Source organism: Denticeps clupeoides, chromosome 15 (assembly GCF_900700375.1).
Source record: "Denticeps clupeoides chromosome 15, fDenClu1.1, whole genome shotgun sequence".
NCBI lineage: Eukaryota > Metazoa > Chordata > Actinopteri > Clupeiformes > Denticipitidae > Denticeps > Denticeps clupeoides.
Window position 1 is genome coordinate 15710919 of NC_041721.1, and position 16851 is coordinate 15727769.

At 46.3% G+C, this 16851-nt stretch overlaps 1 protein-coding gene across 1 annotated transcript in view; it reads left to right on the plus strand.

Moving 5' to 3' along the window:
• tmem178bb (transmembrane protein 178Bb) overlaps nucleotides 1-16851 on the plus strand; it is a 75759-nt gene that overhangs the window by 24888 nt on the left and 34020 nt on the right. The window contains exon 3 of the mRNA XM_028955512.1: nucleotides 8952-9065. Within this exon, the coding sequence (XP_028811345.1) occupies nucleotides 8952-9065 (114 nt within the window). The remainder of the gene's footprint in view (nucleotides 1-8951; nucleotides 9066-16851) is intronic.

A 16851-nucleotide genomic window follows, 5' to 3' on the forward strand; every position in this document is an offset into this window, starting at 1 on the left:
TTTGTGTTTGTTTGATCAGTGCGACTGGTTTCATTGCGAAAGGCTTTTCTGATTCTAATTCTGGTGAAGCTCTTAAAGTGACAGGCTTGCATTAATGAACACAGCACAGCATCCCTCTGAGCCTGAGGCTAATTGTTGCTGATAAAGTTCAATTCATTAATAGTCATTTTCAGCTACGATTTATCTCCCTTATGACATGAACAGTGGAAAGTACAATTTGATAAAATGATAAAGTGATTGTCATTGTGATACACAGCAGCACAGCATACAGTGACACAACAAATTTTGTCCTCTGCATTTAACCCATGACCCTTAGTGAGCAGTGGGCAGCCATGACAGGCGCCCGGGGAGCAGTGTGTGGGGACGGTACTTTGCTCAGTGGCCCCTCAGTGGCACCGTGGCAGCTCAGGAATCGAACCGGCAGCCTTCTGATTACGCTTCCTTAACCGCTAGGCCGCCACTGCCCCAATGTTACCTTAACGGATTATTTTAGTATAGGAGAAGTATAGGTGGCCATGCTTGATGTGACCCTGATCTTGAAGTGGGTTTGGAAAGTGGTTGGATGGGTGGTAGTAGCCTAGTGGAAACCAGAAGACCTGGGTTCAAATCCCACTTACTACCATTGTGTCCCTGAGCAAGACACTTAACCCTGAGTGTCTCCAGGGGGGGACTGTCCCTGTAACTACTGATTGTAAGTCACTCTGGATAAGGGCGTCTGATAGATGCTGTAAATGTAAATGTAAGTGTAAAATGTAAAGACAACGTCCTGCATTTTCTCAATCTCAGTTTTTCTCAAGTCTTCCAACGTGGCTGTGGTCTTTCTTTCACGTTGTCTGCATGGGATGTAATATTCGCTGAAAGCCCTGGGAACTAGAACAAATCCGGCTCCGTGGGGAACCTCTCTGTCCAGTTCTCTCTGGTTTTTGTCCTTGCAAGTGAAATTCCAATCATCTTCTAAATTGATCACCTTATGTGCCAGTTTATTTGTGAAATTACAGATCCTGGCAGAGTGCGCGAGAAGAAGCGCTAAGAACATCAATATTTCATATTTCTGTTATCTGTTAAAATGGGTTTTTGGTGTTTGGGCACAGAAAGGACGCAGGCGGCGGCCTTAATGCCACCCCCGTCAGACATGACATTGCTATTCCGCTGCTGCGCGAGCGTGTAACGCACCAGCTGGGCCGGCGAACGCCGCGTGGCCGCCGTGCCTCTCCATCCGTCGCCACGCATCGCCGTAGGTCAACTCGCCGTGTTTCAAGCAATTAATCCGGCCTGACTCGGGCGGTTTGCGGGAGAACGAGCGCGGGGGGCCAAAATGGGTCACGGAATAACGAGGCCAGGCCACGAACCGCGCCAGACCGGCCATCTGGCACCACAAAGCAGCCCCGCAACAAATACGCCGGGAACGCGCTAATCCCGGGTGATGAGGAGCGTGGCGCCGCCCTTCTTCATGACAAAAACGCCATTTTCCAAGACATCGGCCCAGCCAAGAGGGCAGTTTTTAAAATTGTTATTATTATTATTCATACGCATTATTATTGCATCAGAATGCAAGCGTGAATCACGGGGCATTATTTACCAGCACTTTGTCCGCTCCAGGCTGGAAAAGGAGAAAAATACATGAATAAAGCGACAGATGATTATTCAGCTTTTATTTCGTTAGTTTTTTTTTCGTCTTTTCGCCCACTTCGTCATTCTCTTGGAGAATAGCTCTGCCCAAATCAATAAACAATCTTGATGGATTCACATCCAATTAAATATTTTCTGCCATAATATAAGGAGGGAAATTCTCCAGCGCCACTCAGAGCCCTGTCACATCGGGTTGTAGTTTATGCAGAGCGGACCGAGACGCAATTCAAAGCAAATTACTGCGCAAACGAGGTAATAAAATGACTCCGGCGCCTCTGATTAATAGCTGCTTTACCGACGCTGTGTCAAATATCAGCTGGGCCACATGGTTTGCATGAGTGAAGAAGGTTCGACGCTCCTCCTCAGTCAGTGATAATCATCTGTGACCCCCCCCCATGGGAGGCGGGGGTTAGAGTTCAAGAAGTCCTCAAGCGCTCACCATGACTCGGATGTCCTTAAGGAGTCCCTCCTTTTTCATCAGCTTGCTCATCTAAATTGTAGAGGACAGTGAACATCTAGTGGCACATTTACACTTAACCGTTTAGACAGAGGGTCAGCGGTCTCCTACGGGCCACCCTTTTCCCATAATGCATTTTGCCTGCTGCCACATAAGTCTGTTGCTTGAATGTATTCCTCTGAATGAAAAGAGGGAAATGGCCATTCAGAGCATCTTGACTTCTCCTGAGATGTTGCCATCCACACAGAGATGTATAGAACGGCCTGTGTTGACTCCCCCTCCACACCTGTGAGTGGCGCTGTAGCCCCCTTGTTCCCACCTTGTTTGGCATTTACGTGCACCGTAGAGAGGATTTCTTGTAGCTGCTTTATGAGGCTGTCTGACACTGTCATGGCTCCCAATCCACCACCCCACCCGCAGGGAAGTCACATAATAATCATCTCAGAATTTCCCCCAAAACGCCATTTCTGAGTGGATAGAAATGTTCACATTTTAGAGAAAAATGTCCCGTTGTGTGGACAGGACTTTATTGACAGTTGGACACTTGCTTGATATGTTTGTTATTGTGAGTAATATGAGCAGAAGATGAACTGAAAAATGCCACATTTTGTAATCATTTTTAACAAACAAAGAGTCTTTCAAGCCATTTGTCCTTGCAAAAGGCTTCTTATTGTGATGTTCAGTGCTGTTGGGGATTATGAGGACCATGGAAAAACCTTCAAGCTTGGGCCTCTTGAGGTTGAATTTGATTTAAATCTTTATGTTGTTGCTGGACCTTTCGTCCTTTGCTTAGAAACCAATAAAAGGTTTCCTGGGTTTCTGGCTGCTACACGTGATATAGTCCACGCCTATCTTTGATAGGCGCAGTGTACTGGCCTCCAAAGTCTTCCTAAAGGTCATTTGTAGTTTTTTTTTGTTGTTGTCTTTATAGCAATCCAAGGAGCAGGTCTTTCAGAAAGTTTACTTGGCATGGCTGGGCTTCGCAATTCGCCTTCCAACATTCCCATTGGAAAATCAGTTCATTTATTTATCTGAATTCTTGGGAGGCATTTAGATTTTATGAACAATTTCCACAGCATCGAAATCTGCATCAACAATGATGATTGTGAATAACTAAACAAGCACATTAAGGTCCGGAACCCTCGGAAATTGTTTTAGTAAAATGAAACATTTACAGCACTTATCAGACGCCCTTATCCAGAGCGACTTACAATCATTAGTTACAGGGACAGTCCCCCCCTGGAGACAAGTGTCTTGCTCAGGGACACAATGGTAGTAAATTGGATTTGAACCTGGGTCTCCTGGCTCACAGGCGAGTGTGTTGCCCACAAGGCTACTAGCACCCAAGACTACATGAGACTTCTAATTTATTGGGGTTCCCAAACTTTGGTTCAGTGTTTCTTTCCTTTTTTCCCACTACAGCAATACACAACTTTTGTTTCAGTGTATCTTCCACTAACAGAACTATTTACAGCACAAGATATTTAAGAAAGGATGTCCAGTTGTGGCACTGTATACATTCTATTTCATTATGTACATTTAGGAAATCTTGTTATATTTGGCGGACAGAAAAACTTTGATTAATTAAAAAAATTATTTGATGTAAATGTACTACAAATGTCACTACAGTACAATTTCAGCCCGAACTCATGCAGTAATATCCCAAGGAATACTTCATTAAAGGAATGTCTGTCTCTCTGGCTACCTCACATTATCAGATACCCGACGAAGGTGAGGTCAGCGCTTTTACTCTAATGAATCCCCCCGATGCACGTCTGAGTCCATCATACATCTTCAGATGCGTCAGGCCGGCAGCCAGCTGAAGCACATTACGGGTGCGGCGGCTCCCCAGGCAGAAGGTGGGGGTGGGGTGCTGGTGGTGGTGGTGGTGTGATTGATGTGCAGGGAAATCGAAAGTATCATCGCTTCCCCGCGACCAGATGACTACCCTCTCCAGACCTACCGCACAAAACTACATCAGCGTAAAGAATTCAGATTTATTTAGTGTTTATTTAATCATTTTCTGTGTGTGTGTGTGTGTCCCACTACCAAGGTGAGCAGGCATCAGGCAAGTGGTGCTTTTCGGATGAAGGAACGTCCTGCGTCCATCTTTTTTTTCCCCATCATCCGTTCTTTTCTCCTTTTTCCCTCGTACCTCGCGTTACGTGGCATTTCTGTCTTCGATGTGCAGGTCTAGGGGGACGGAAAGGCCAATATGATTCAGCCAGAGGATTCATGCAATATTAATCAGTCCCAGTCAATAGGTCAAGAGTCGATAATCTGTTATCTGGATTATGAGACAAGCACGGAAAAGGGGAGAGAAGTAGTGCCCTTGCTGACAATGCGGCAGCTGGGAGGGGACGCGCCGGAGGAAGGAGACGCGCTGTTGTTTGTCTCACCCCCCGCCTCTGGTGACCCTGACAAAGTGACTTTGTTTTGCTGCAAATGCGTAATTGCTCATCCCGCGACAAATGTTTGGAAAGGGAATGAGGGCGAAGCAGCTGATGTGGGGAACGCACGTCCCTGTACCCGAGGCGTAATCTGAGGCTCCGAACGTGTGTTTATGTGACGTCTGTCCTCGAGTTTGCAGACTCTCCTCATCAGCGTTTTGCCAGTGTGTGTATTGTCTCTCAGCACGAGCTTGGCGGGAAGACGCTGGTCGCAAACGGGCTCCTTCTGCCACGCTCCCACGTTCCCCTTTTGGTTGTAATTGTCGACGTTTGTTGGGATTTTGCCGCCATTTTTCCCGACCACCCATCATCCGTGTTTGTCCGTGTTTCAGGACGACCGAGAAGGTAGACGGTACGGCATAGTACCAGTGGAAATCATGGGAACGCTATTAAACTTTACTACAAGAAGGAATTTCATGACAGTGACCTACTGCACACAACAAAACTGGTGAGCAGTGACGGGCGCCGTGACAGGACGATACTTTGTTCAAGGGGACCTCAATGGTACGGGATTCAAACCGGCAACCTTGCGAGAAGCCACCACCGCCCCAACAGAAAGGTGTTCTTCATTTTCATGACCATTTACGTTGGTAGATTCTCACTGAAGGCATCAAAGAGGTCGTCACCTGAAATGAAGGAGTTCCCAGAGCTGTTTAGCACTTGTTGGCCCCTTTAGTTGGGTGTTCTGGATGTTCTAGTGTATGTATCACCTATATAAATCACATAAATTATGCACGTGGATGGTACCACTTAAAACATTTGAAACCAGCGCCCTTTATTTTCAAATGGTGACCGATTCATTAACGTGTTTTCCTGTCATTCATTGAAGGCACTTTAATTATTTTGAGCAGTAGGATGGATTATAAGGCTCGAGTTTCAGCTTGTACACGCTCCCGTGCACGAGTTGCTTTAGAAGGTTCCTGGGAATGAAGACATTGGGAATTCTTCCCCCTCGCTGGGAAACGGAGGCCGAGCTCAAGCGTTCTTATCTCTGATCAGCCTTGACCTTGAGCTCTATGGTTACGGATGATCTGATAACCCCGTTTCTGCTCGAGGATTAACGTCGGCAATGCGGCTGAGACAGGTGTAGGGTTAATGTTATTCCAGGTTGGCTTATCAGATCATGCGTACGGTTACGGCATGGCTTGGGAGCAAGTGCTCCGAGTTCAGACTTTTCTCCAGAAGAATCAATCCAGCAGGCATGTATTGAGACATCTTCATGGATCAACAGGCGGCATGATCAATACCAGGCTAAAGCATAAATCCGGCTATTGTTCTTGATGTCTTTGAAACATGACTCAAGTGTGGTGATGTTATTTGGCACCACTGTCAATAATATTGATCATTGCTAACATTCTCTCATTTAGAGAGATTTCCTAGCTACCAAAAATGTTTATTCGGCTATCATAAGTGCATATAGAGAGGAAAACCAACAAAAATTAAGAATATATATAGAAAAAATATACGATAAATGTATTTGCCAGAGCTTCAGTCCGACTGTGGAAAATCACTGTTCTTAATCCTTAAAAAAAAAGGAAGAAAGAGCTGAAAATGCCCTTGTGATAAGGAAGGAGCAAGCATTGAATCCACCCTTCAAAAGAAAGGTTAAATGAAATATGAAAACTGCTCGCTCTCAAGCTGCAGCTAAACAAGGGGTAGATTCAGGCTGGGCTTGGCTCAGCTCTACAGCTCCGGCACTTTCTCCCTATCACACACAAATAATTCAGAATTGCCTTCGCAAGCCATGGTAATTTAAATAACTCATGAGATGCTGCGCTACAGCATCTTCATATTTATTTGATATTTCCCAATCTATTTCTGGGTTGTGATCTCTGTTAAAAATGGTTAGGTTTAATGCTGATTGATTCGTACGAGTTGTGTAAATGTGTATATTATCCCTTTAAATATGTTAAGTGATCCTATTGTCATTAACTCAGATTATAGCTTATATAATGCATGCTTGAGGGTGGTGGTGGTTGGGCGTTAAGGTAAGAGTTGACCTGGCCTGGTTGAGTTAACAGCATCATTTTGGGGTTCGTCGTGGAATTTCGTGGAACTTTTCTGTGTAGTTCGTACCCTGGTGGTCCCCTGCTAGCACTTCCTTGTTTCAAGTAATGCTCTGGAAAAACTGTGGGAGAGACATTAGCAAACCCTCTCCACCCCCCCCCCCACCCCCACCCCCCCCCCCACTAATCACTCTTGGCATCTTTGGACATTACAGGTCAGCCGTAGCATTTTTAAACACTGTATAAACCGTCCTCTCCAGCTCCTCGAGATGTTGCCGGTTGCCCTGAAATCCCCTCACATCCCGGAGGCCGTTGCTGGCCATCAGGAAAAATCCATATCGACGCCGGGAGACTGATCGGCCCGTTTACACTGGGTCCCGTGCCGCCGGGGGGACGGCAGCGTCCAGAGGCGATCCATTTTACCCCGGCCAGTGTAATGGGAGAGGTTCGAGCAGGACCAGAGTAGAGCTGCCTTGCATGGGGACCGGAGCGACGGGATAGTTGTGGTGGGGTTTCCTGAGACGCCAGATCGTTTTCTCTGTTGGTTTGTCCCTGGGCTCAATACATCAGAATCTATTGCCGATGCTTTATTCTGAAACAAGTCTATCTTGGTAAACGGCGGTTATGGATGTCGTTCTTTTCATCTGAGTTCATAATTTCAGATTATTTCTTCACCAAAAACATGAACACATTCAGAAAAGACGACACTTGTTATCCTCACAAAGCACTAATTACACTAATGCCGTTACTGGACACCGGTGCATCAATAATGCAGAGGCAGCGTCGCCATAAATACGTTGCCATATCAACTTATTGTCCTATCCATAATACTCCGGCCATAGATGAACCAGTCGGCCCGTGTATTAACTGTGGGTTTTCTTTATGGGTGGATGAATGAAGGTCTGCTGGAATAGCTTAGGTGAGCAATTCTTCCGTTTCCGGACTAATGCTGCATCGCGGTCGGCCGCATGGCACCGCGTCGTACCGAAACGAAACATTCGCATGGCTCAGACTGCTGGCAGGGTCTTTTGACGAACATGTAATTACCCCCGCCAGTGGCCGCATTCCCAGGGCCACGGTGGAGGAGAGCGCATCGTGGCGCTGATTGGGCAGGGGGTGCGAATCTCTGTCCTCACATTTGCCAGGCGCAAATCTTCTTGGGCTCCCCGCCGAGCGATTCTCACGCATAATGACTCGAAAAGAGATGGGCTGGATGTCGGCCTTCCTCATTACAGGATAATAGCATGTAGGACTCCGGAATGGCCATTTCCCGCAGGCAGACAGACGAACACGGACGGAAACGCGGTATGGTATGTTCAGAAATCTCTGCGATTGAACAGACAGCCCAGGAGCTTTTCGGCCTTCCACGAGAAATTCCGCTGGGGCTCCGCTGATTTTTTTTCTTCGCAGGAAGTCTTCGAAAAGCCAAACAGAAGCCAGTGTGAGGTTATCTCCATACTCCATAATGCTGCGGCAGGCAGCTGGGGAACAGATGGACACCAACATAACAAGTACAGGCGATGCAGTCGAGTGGAAGTCCTCGGGCTGATCTAGCGAGGACGGAGGGCGGCTTGTGATCGGCTAATGGGACTCTGTGCACCTCGTGTGTTGAAATGAGCGTTGAGATGCGCGGGCATACTCGAATCAGTCTACTGCATGCGCCCCACCACTGTTGTTTATGAGCCTCGGTATGAAGCAATTCTGCTACTAAAATGTGGCTGGTGTAGCCAAGGCGTGGTAAAATAACCGGCAACCACACACCTGAGACCACATATAACTTGAAATGCATATTAATGAACCAAAGCGCTGATTTTGCTTTGCTTTGCATTGATATGTTGCCTGGCAGGAATATTTTTACAGAATATTCTCAACAATATAATGATATGTGTGAGAAATGTAATAGTTCCAATAATTTTTGTTGCAATTGATTTATATGCAGTTTCTGTTAATCTATTATTTAAAAAAAAATCATATTGCACAGTATATGTAGACATTAAATCAGACAATCATAGTAACAGAGTTAGAATAAATGATATATTCCGTACAGGCCAAAAGTTTGGACACACATTCAATGTGTTTTCTTTATTCTCATGACCATTTACGTTGGTAGATTCTCACTGAAGGCATCAAAACTATGAATGAACACATTTGGTGTTATGTACACATTGAATGAGAAGGTGTGTCCAAACGTTTGGCCTGTACTATATATATCATTTGAACTATTTCCAGTTAGTCTCAATAGTCAGTCTCTTTTTGATGCACATCCATTTTGTTTGTTTGTTTGTTTGTTTGTTTGTTTGTTTGAATTATCCTTCTGGACTCTATAGAATTGCCAATCACATTTTTGTAAAAAATTATGTTTTATGTAGTATACAGATTATTAATTTTTCTCTTTTCCCTTTTTTGCAGGTGCCATTGCAAGATGTTCGTACATCAAGTACCACTACTCCTCAGCCACAATACCCAAGAATCTCTCCTACAACATAACAAAGACCATCCGCCAGGACGAGTGGCACTCCTTACGTAAGTTAACATGGTTTAACTTCCATCACGGTTATACCGTAAAGACCACTGTTCCATGATTACTGCGGTTGTGTTCAGTACAAGCGTTTGTAGGCGGCATCACAGCCCCTGAACTGGCGCCATAGCCGCTAAATTGGGAGCGCTTGACGACTATCGCTTTTCTGAGTGCCAGAGCACCCTACGATTATACGTTTCTAAGTGGTGTTCCCCTAATCATATTTCATGGATCCAGCTCACCGACAGCGCCGAAGCCAGCACACGGTCCAATGAGATCAGATTAATGTGAGAGTTGTTGACTCCCATGGGAGTTGGCAAAATATTCGCAAGTGATTTGTTATTGTGCATCCTAAGTAGGACACCTGCTCTAATATTTAATTTGCATTGTTGACCCAATTCTCTTGCTCGGCACACCATAAAATCAGAAAAGACTTTGGTAATGGGGGGGAAATGAAAAGGAATTTTGGAATGGAATGGGTCTCTTATTGTTTTTTGTTTTTTTTTCTACTTCTGTCTATGGGCTTCGGCCAAATTCTGCATCTGACACTATGCCAGAATAGCAGAATCTTTTCCGGACATTTTTGGCCCTTTATTCTGTTAAATGTTAGCACGCATTATGCAGGATTTTGACTAGCAGAAGAATTGTGAAGGAAAGATTAAATTTGATCCGATGGATTTGGGGATGAAAATGGGTTAGTTCTTTACATGGTTTTTTAAGAATGTAAAAAAACACTTTCAGGCTTTTTGGTGTCAACCATGCGGCTAAACAGGCTCCGTTTTGGACTCAAACTGTCATCCATTTACACTCCACTGAGCCATGGAGATATGCCTCAGCCAGGTGATGGCGGGAGACAGGACTCTTTAAAACACCAGCTTTTGCTCCCTCCTGAGTCCTCCTCAATCCCCTGTGTGAAAAAAAGAGTTACGTAATGTGGTGTCAAAGGGGGAAGTTGGAAAAAGAGAGAGGATGAGAAGCTGCTCAAGGTGGACAAGTGCTATCTATGAAAAATGCATGTTTCCTGCAGTTGGTGTGATTCTCAAAGTCTCACCTTTTTTTTTTTTTTTGCTCGATGCTGGTACCCGGTTTGCATAAAATCACCGCATCATGTCCTGGCTGGTTCAGAGGAGAGCTGTTAGTTTACGCATGTTAGCGTATTGACTCATTCAGATTACATAACTCGTGGGCTCACCACAGTACATGAGGTTCATTTAGGGATAAGACTCATAATTGGCACGAACGGTGGTGTGGCTGAGAAGTCAGATGCTGTTTCAGGTTTGCGGATTGGCAGTGTACTTGTATGAATAACTTTTTTTATTAGATGCATAATGTGCACACTTTATTATCCCTTCCATTTGATGTAGAATAGAATAGTCCAGAAGGAGGACTACAAACTTACTAAGCTACCTTTGAACACCTGACAGCTCCTTTTATTTTTTGTCCCCATCTAGTGGTGCTTCCTTGAATGACAGTGAATAATGTAATATCCCTTTGCAACTAAGAGTTTGGGTTTGTTGTTTGTTACCTCAGTGGTAATTAATAATACTGCCATATTTTCATATTGTATTCGTATTGTTTTTAATGGCATCTCCGATGCCCACCCCATTTCAGTTTTGCCCACGTCTTCTTCTGATGAGCTGTAAATCTGTGCAGAGATTTGAATTCAAGCATATAAAATTGAGGGCTTGAGTTCCCATGCGTGGATCCTCTTTTGATCAAATGGCATTCAGCTCAGCCTGTTTCAGACAGATGAAGCCTGCAACCCCCAGCGCTATCTAACAAGGTCACTGTCTTGCCACAGCTACTGACAGAGGGAGATATTTAATGTCCTTATTATCGGCCATATCGTCCCTCTGCTTCTCATCTCTGCAGTCCAGACGGCAGTGATAGATGGGCTGTCACATGACGGGAGAACGCAGCAGAACAGAGGAAAAATAAAAATAGGAAAAGGGCAGCTAAACAAAACCTCCCACCTTGCCGAGCGTCTCGCACTGGAACTCTAATCAATAGCATGGGGCAAAGGAGACCCAGACAAAAATCAGAGCTCTGAATGAATCGGTAGTGGGAAGCTGAAGGCGTGGCGAGACTTTGCGAGGTGAAAGCTACAGGGCATGTAGCATGTGCTCATAAATAGCCTGTGGATGGTTCTGATGGGACTTCAGCATGCCCAAATAAGGCTGCTGCCGGGTTCAACACGGGAATATGAAATTGCCAGCTTGGGTGCGCCGTGGCACTTTAATTCAAGTGTCACTCCAAGCCCCCCCTCGCCCCGTCAGGTCGACCTGTTCTGCCGTGATGGTGATGGAGCGCGTGAAATTGAGCTCGGGCAGGTTTCAGAGCACTGCTCCCCCCCGTCTTTATGTGTTGCCAAAAGAACTCTTGGGTGACTTTGGCACGACTTCAAAGGCCGCGAGATGAACACGATACTCATTTGTACCTGTCGGCCTGAAACTAAGGAATGCAGCTTCTACACAGCAACTGTGATACAGTCGTGTGAGATTAGTTCAGCTTTTACTCCAGGGCCCCCGTTATAAAGGCTTTTTGCTCCATCCAGACCGCTTCACTCCTCCATGCAATGTAGCCTGCCATTATCCAGCCCTACTCACGACAGTCTAGACTGGCCTGCGGTTTGTGAAGTGAAAGTTGCACAGCACACAACGAAATGTGTCCTTTGCATTTAACAGTGGACAGCCATGACAGGACATTACCATGCTCAAGGGAACCTCAGTGGCACTTTCGGGACCACCTCCCAGGTGGTGGAACTTCCCTGTCTTCAAGAGTCCCAGGCGAGCTGCTCCTCTCACAAACTTGGAGCTGTTTGTTGCTTTTTTGGTCCTAAGCCTGGATGATAAGTCACTCTAGGAGGCTGTAAGACACTCGCCTAGGAACCAGGAGACAACAAAGCCAGAGGTTCAAACCCCACTTACTACCATTGTGTCCCTGAGCAAGACACTTAACGCTGAGTGTCTCCAGGGGGGACTGTCCCTATCTCTTGTCAATAAGGGTGTCTGCTAAATTCCATATATATTTATATAAAGGCAGTAGTAGCCTAGGGGTAAAACACTCGTCTATGAACCAGAAGACCCAGGTTCAAATCCCACTTGCTACCATTGTGTCCCTGAGCAAGACACTTAACCTTAAGTTGCTCCAGGGGGGGACTGTCCCTGTAACTACTGATTGTAAGTCGCTCTGGATAAGGGCATCTGGTAAAATGCTGTAAATGTAAATGTAAATCTCAATTTATTGAAATGATTTCAGATGTAAAGTACATCATTAATTTAGCACAGGGAAAAAAGGAAGCCACGAAAAACATCAATCGACCATGACAGCACTCTTTGCCCTCACCAGAAGGTCCTCTGGATTAAGGTATAATCATTCCTGAGAAAGCGCGACAATCCCACTCGTCCGGGTTCGGGCGCAGACTTGGGAGTACATGCTTTGAATCTCTTCTCAACTTCCAGGCTTTTTTTATTTCGCCTGAAGGGAGGGGCAGGGCGATATTTCGCTCTTTAAATACAGCAGCTTAAGGATTTTGTAACATCAAAAGAAGGCATGAGAAGTGAGCACAGTCAAGCTGTCAACAGGGTAGGAGGAAGGTAATCCAAGGTGGCGTTTATGGAGGTGCCCGGCACAGCTAATTGTTCCACCGGGTGCCAGACCACTCTGTGACCGGCATCTGAGGTTACTCGTCTTTAGATGCAGTCACGGCGTGACTTGGCTGTCTCGGGGGGGGCTGTGCGTTGAATATTCGCGCGTGTTTGCGATAAGACGAGTGTTCTCCCTCCCGCCGCCTGTCCACGGCGCCTTTTCCATGCGTATAAAACTGCAGTTCAGAGACGCTTGGTATCACCGGCGAGCAGGCGAGCAGCGGCTCGGGGGGGGGGTGCCTCCTTCGGCTGCCTTGTCTCAGAGGGCCGGTCCCTCCCCTTCTCCATCACCCAAGCAATTGGCATTGAAGGGTCCTCCGCAAACACGAGCCCCCTCAGCTCATTTACCCCTGTTCCACGGCGCCGAGGCTTCCCTCCCGCCACCTGTTGAACCCCCATTAAGATTTTATCTCGGGCCGTCACGTCAGATCATTTCAGTTCACTCTCAGTAACCGGCTGTCATTAAATGTGACAGATTTACAGTGGTCTCGAATTTCGAAACCATTTTTTTGCTCCCCGAGCAGGATTTCGCAGCGCCGTAATTGAGGGTGCCCGTCCTTAATGAGTTAGAGATGTAATTTAGTTCCTTTGCCCCTGAGGGAGGCGCTCAGAGGAAATAGGATGTGGAAAATAATTAACTGTCATCATCATAATCAGAGAGCGGCTAGGTGGGTGCGGACGATTTACGCTGCCACCCCACGCGAAGGCCCGGGTGCAATTCTGCAGCCGCTATCGTGACTCCATTTCTTCATATGCAGTAACATGGCACACACGAAAAATAGATATTAAACACATCACTCACAACAACTAATGGGTTTGAGGAGGAACTGAAGAGGAGGCGTCATGGGGGGGCGGACGTGTCGAAGGCAGGCGGAGTGGAAAGGGGGCGCCCGGGGGGTAGAAGGCCGCTCAGCGCACCCCGTCAGGCCTTCGGTGAGGATGCGCTTTTTTCCCCATCCCATCCAGACCGCCGTATCTACGGGACTACAACACAACTTCTCACCTCTCTGGATTGTGTATGATAAACAACGTGTCAGTCTTGATGAGATGCTCGATTTCATCTCTGGGTTTAATTTCCCCACAGAAGATTTTCCTACAAACCTGCAATATTAACAAGCTCTGGAAATTAGAGACGGCCCCCAGTCTCGACGCATTCGTGCCTGACATTTTCCGCCGCTCCTGTGCTGGAAGTGGCAATAAAGAAGTCTCTCCCTGGTAATTTGGCATTTTGACATCCCTTAATCATGATATTTCCCCCCATCAGCCGCCGAGGGACCCATCTCAGCCCCGACCTGCTAATAATAGGCGTCTCCTGAGATGTTCCTCCGAGCTTCAAACGCATCCAGCCTGGACTCGCACCCTCACCTCGACCAGCAGGAATAAGGGTCAAGTCTGGATGCCTTCGCATTCCGTCTAGCAAAATTTTGCTGCTCATTAATGGTGCCTTTCCGCAGCCATTAAGGGGTGGGAAGGGGGTCACTGAGAGCCCGAGGGTAGAGCATTAGTGGTAGCAGAGTAGTGATTAGTTGCTCTTTTGTGGAATATATGTTTCTTGATGCAACCAAACACTGTCGATTGATCAAACGAGGACCACCGTTTCATTAATATTGCACGAGTGACCTTGTCAGCGTTCTGATGTAAGGTCGGAAAATCGGACAGAGTTAAATATATAATCTGGTCTGAGCAAATGTATGTTAAAAGCTGAAATCTGCAATTCGTGATAAACACTTGCCGCTCTGGCTTTTAAAAAGTGACCTTCGTCACACAAATCTGCTTTGCATTTTATTTCATGTGCCTCACTTATCTATGGCTTTTCATTTCAATATTAATTACGCTCAAATAAATGTCTGCTGGTGCATTGCCGTTTTTAGACATGCTCTGCATTCAGGCTCGATCAGCCTTGCACCTAGCCCCCCCCCAGACAAAGCCCACAATGGGTAAAAGTGCAACAGACTGTAGAATTTAAGCTCCTTGTTTGTGAAATGATTGATAGGAAATACAATTGGGGATAATTAACACACACACACACACAAAAGAAGAATGCAACACAAAGCTAGTGGTCTTGGATCAATGCACCTAGTTGCGCATTTGCATCTTTAGATGAACCAAAGTGCCTCAAAGCCTCACAGGGGCAGACGTCCCCCTGCAAAGAGCCAAAGGCAGACATCCTGAGTGGTACACTCATAAACCAGGTTATTCAAAACATTTTGTACTTTCGCTATGAAATGTGGGACTTTTATGCACACAGCAGTGACAAAAGTTGCAGACAGACAGATAGACTGCATGTAATAACTCATATAAAGTATTGTGCTTCCTTTTAGAGGAATTAGTTAGTCAGAGATTCTGATCAAAAGCCGTAATACATTGTGACAAACATCCCGTAATCCTTAAAGCTGGAGCCACATCGATTCCTTGACGTCCCTTTCCACAGTTTAATGAAGAGATTAAGCTTTGGATTAGTGTTGACACCCTGGACATTAAGGAGCAGATAGCTTAATTGTTCTGTCTCATTTCCGTTTTGGCGAGCGTCGGCATGAGGGACAACCTGTGAAGGCGTGACAGACATCTGAGACCTTTTTGTCCATTTCAAAGGCCGTCAGATGTGTAAGACCAGGAATGCTGGTCAATATCACACAGTCTAATCCGATGTCATCAGGAGTTCTGAGGAGACAAGGACAAATGTCTCAGTGGCCCTCAGGACCCAGCTGATGGAAGATGAGAAGAGAGCTTTGTGCTGTTTGAACGGAGGCCCCGTGCGGGCATAATGCGTCTCGGCCCGTGGCCCTTCTTCAGTAGCACTGTTGCTCAGGGGCCGCTCCGTGGCCTTTACGTCCGCTGTCCCCTGTAGAGCAGGCACTTAGTCACCGGCTCTGAGTGCTGCAGCACTCCAGCATATTTTCTGATTAAATTAAGTGAGGGACTCACCACAAACGCCTGTGGCTGGAAACATGACCAAAACGAGGTCGCACAGTCCACTCGGATCTTCTCATTCATCTGGGGGGGGGGGGGAGCATTTATTAATATTAATTCATCTAGATGTCTCACACCCACAGACCCATTCCTTTGTTCATCTTTTCGCCACCGGCCACGCCCCTTTCTCAAATGACCCGAATCAGACCTTCAAGGCCGTGAGTTTGAATGAAGATCCCGGCCTTGTGTGTGTGGAGTTGTCATGCCCGCCCCGTGCTGTCGCAGGATTTTTATTTTGCTGGGCGGTGAATGTATGACTCTGAAGTCGGGAGCAGGGTGATGGAGCTGCTTAAATTCAGGCCACCACATGAAAAATCCAATCGTGAGCGAAATGTGGCTCATTAATATTCATGGCCACTCCTTCTTTTTGCAAGAAAGTTATCTCTGGACGGGGCTTAACTTGAATCGTGTGACACGGGAACTGTGATTAGAGCAGAGGGACGTGATTTGAACAGTGCAGGCATGACTCATACACCCCACATCACTCTGTGTCGACTGTCTTCCCCACCGGCACGGGAAACTGGTGGGATTATACGTTTAGTACTGATGCTGTCGCTCGCTCCCTTTCCATATCCGCGTGGTCCTGTTACTCAGAACGGCAGCTGCCGGAGGCACACACACACACACGGACAATTCAGAGGCTCCGACTTTGTACATGACTTTGGATGGCGGGAGGAAACCGGAGAACCTGGAGGAAACCCACAGTGAAACAGGGAATTTTCTAAATACATTTTACTGTTGGGTTTTTTTTTACCATTACTTTTGGTCCCTTAACAAGTGGGAGGCACATATGCAAACTGCTGTAATTCCTACACATTTACATTACATTTACAGCATTTATCAGACGCCCTTATCCAGAGCGACTTACAATCAGTAGTTACAGGGACAGTCTCCCTGGAGCAACTTAGGGTTAAGTGTCTTGCTCAGGGACACAATGGTAGTAAGTGGGATACGAACCCGGGTCTTCTGGTTCATAGGCGAGTGTGTTACCCACTAGGCTACTACCACCTACACCGTTTACCTGATTTGGATGTAAATACATCAAATAAAAGCTGATAGTCTGCAGATAAAGCACATCTTCTTTGTTTCATTTGATATCCATTGTGGTGGTGTATAGAGCCAAAAATGTTAACATAGTGTCGATGTCCCAATATTTATGGACCTGACTGTACAA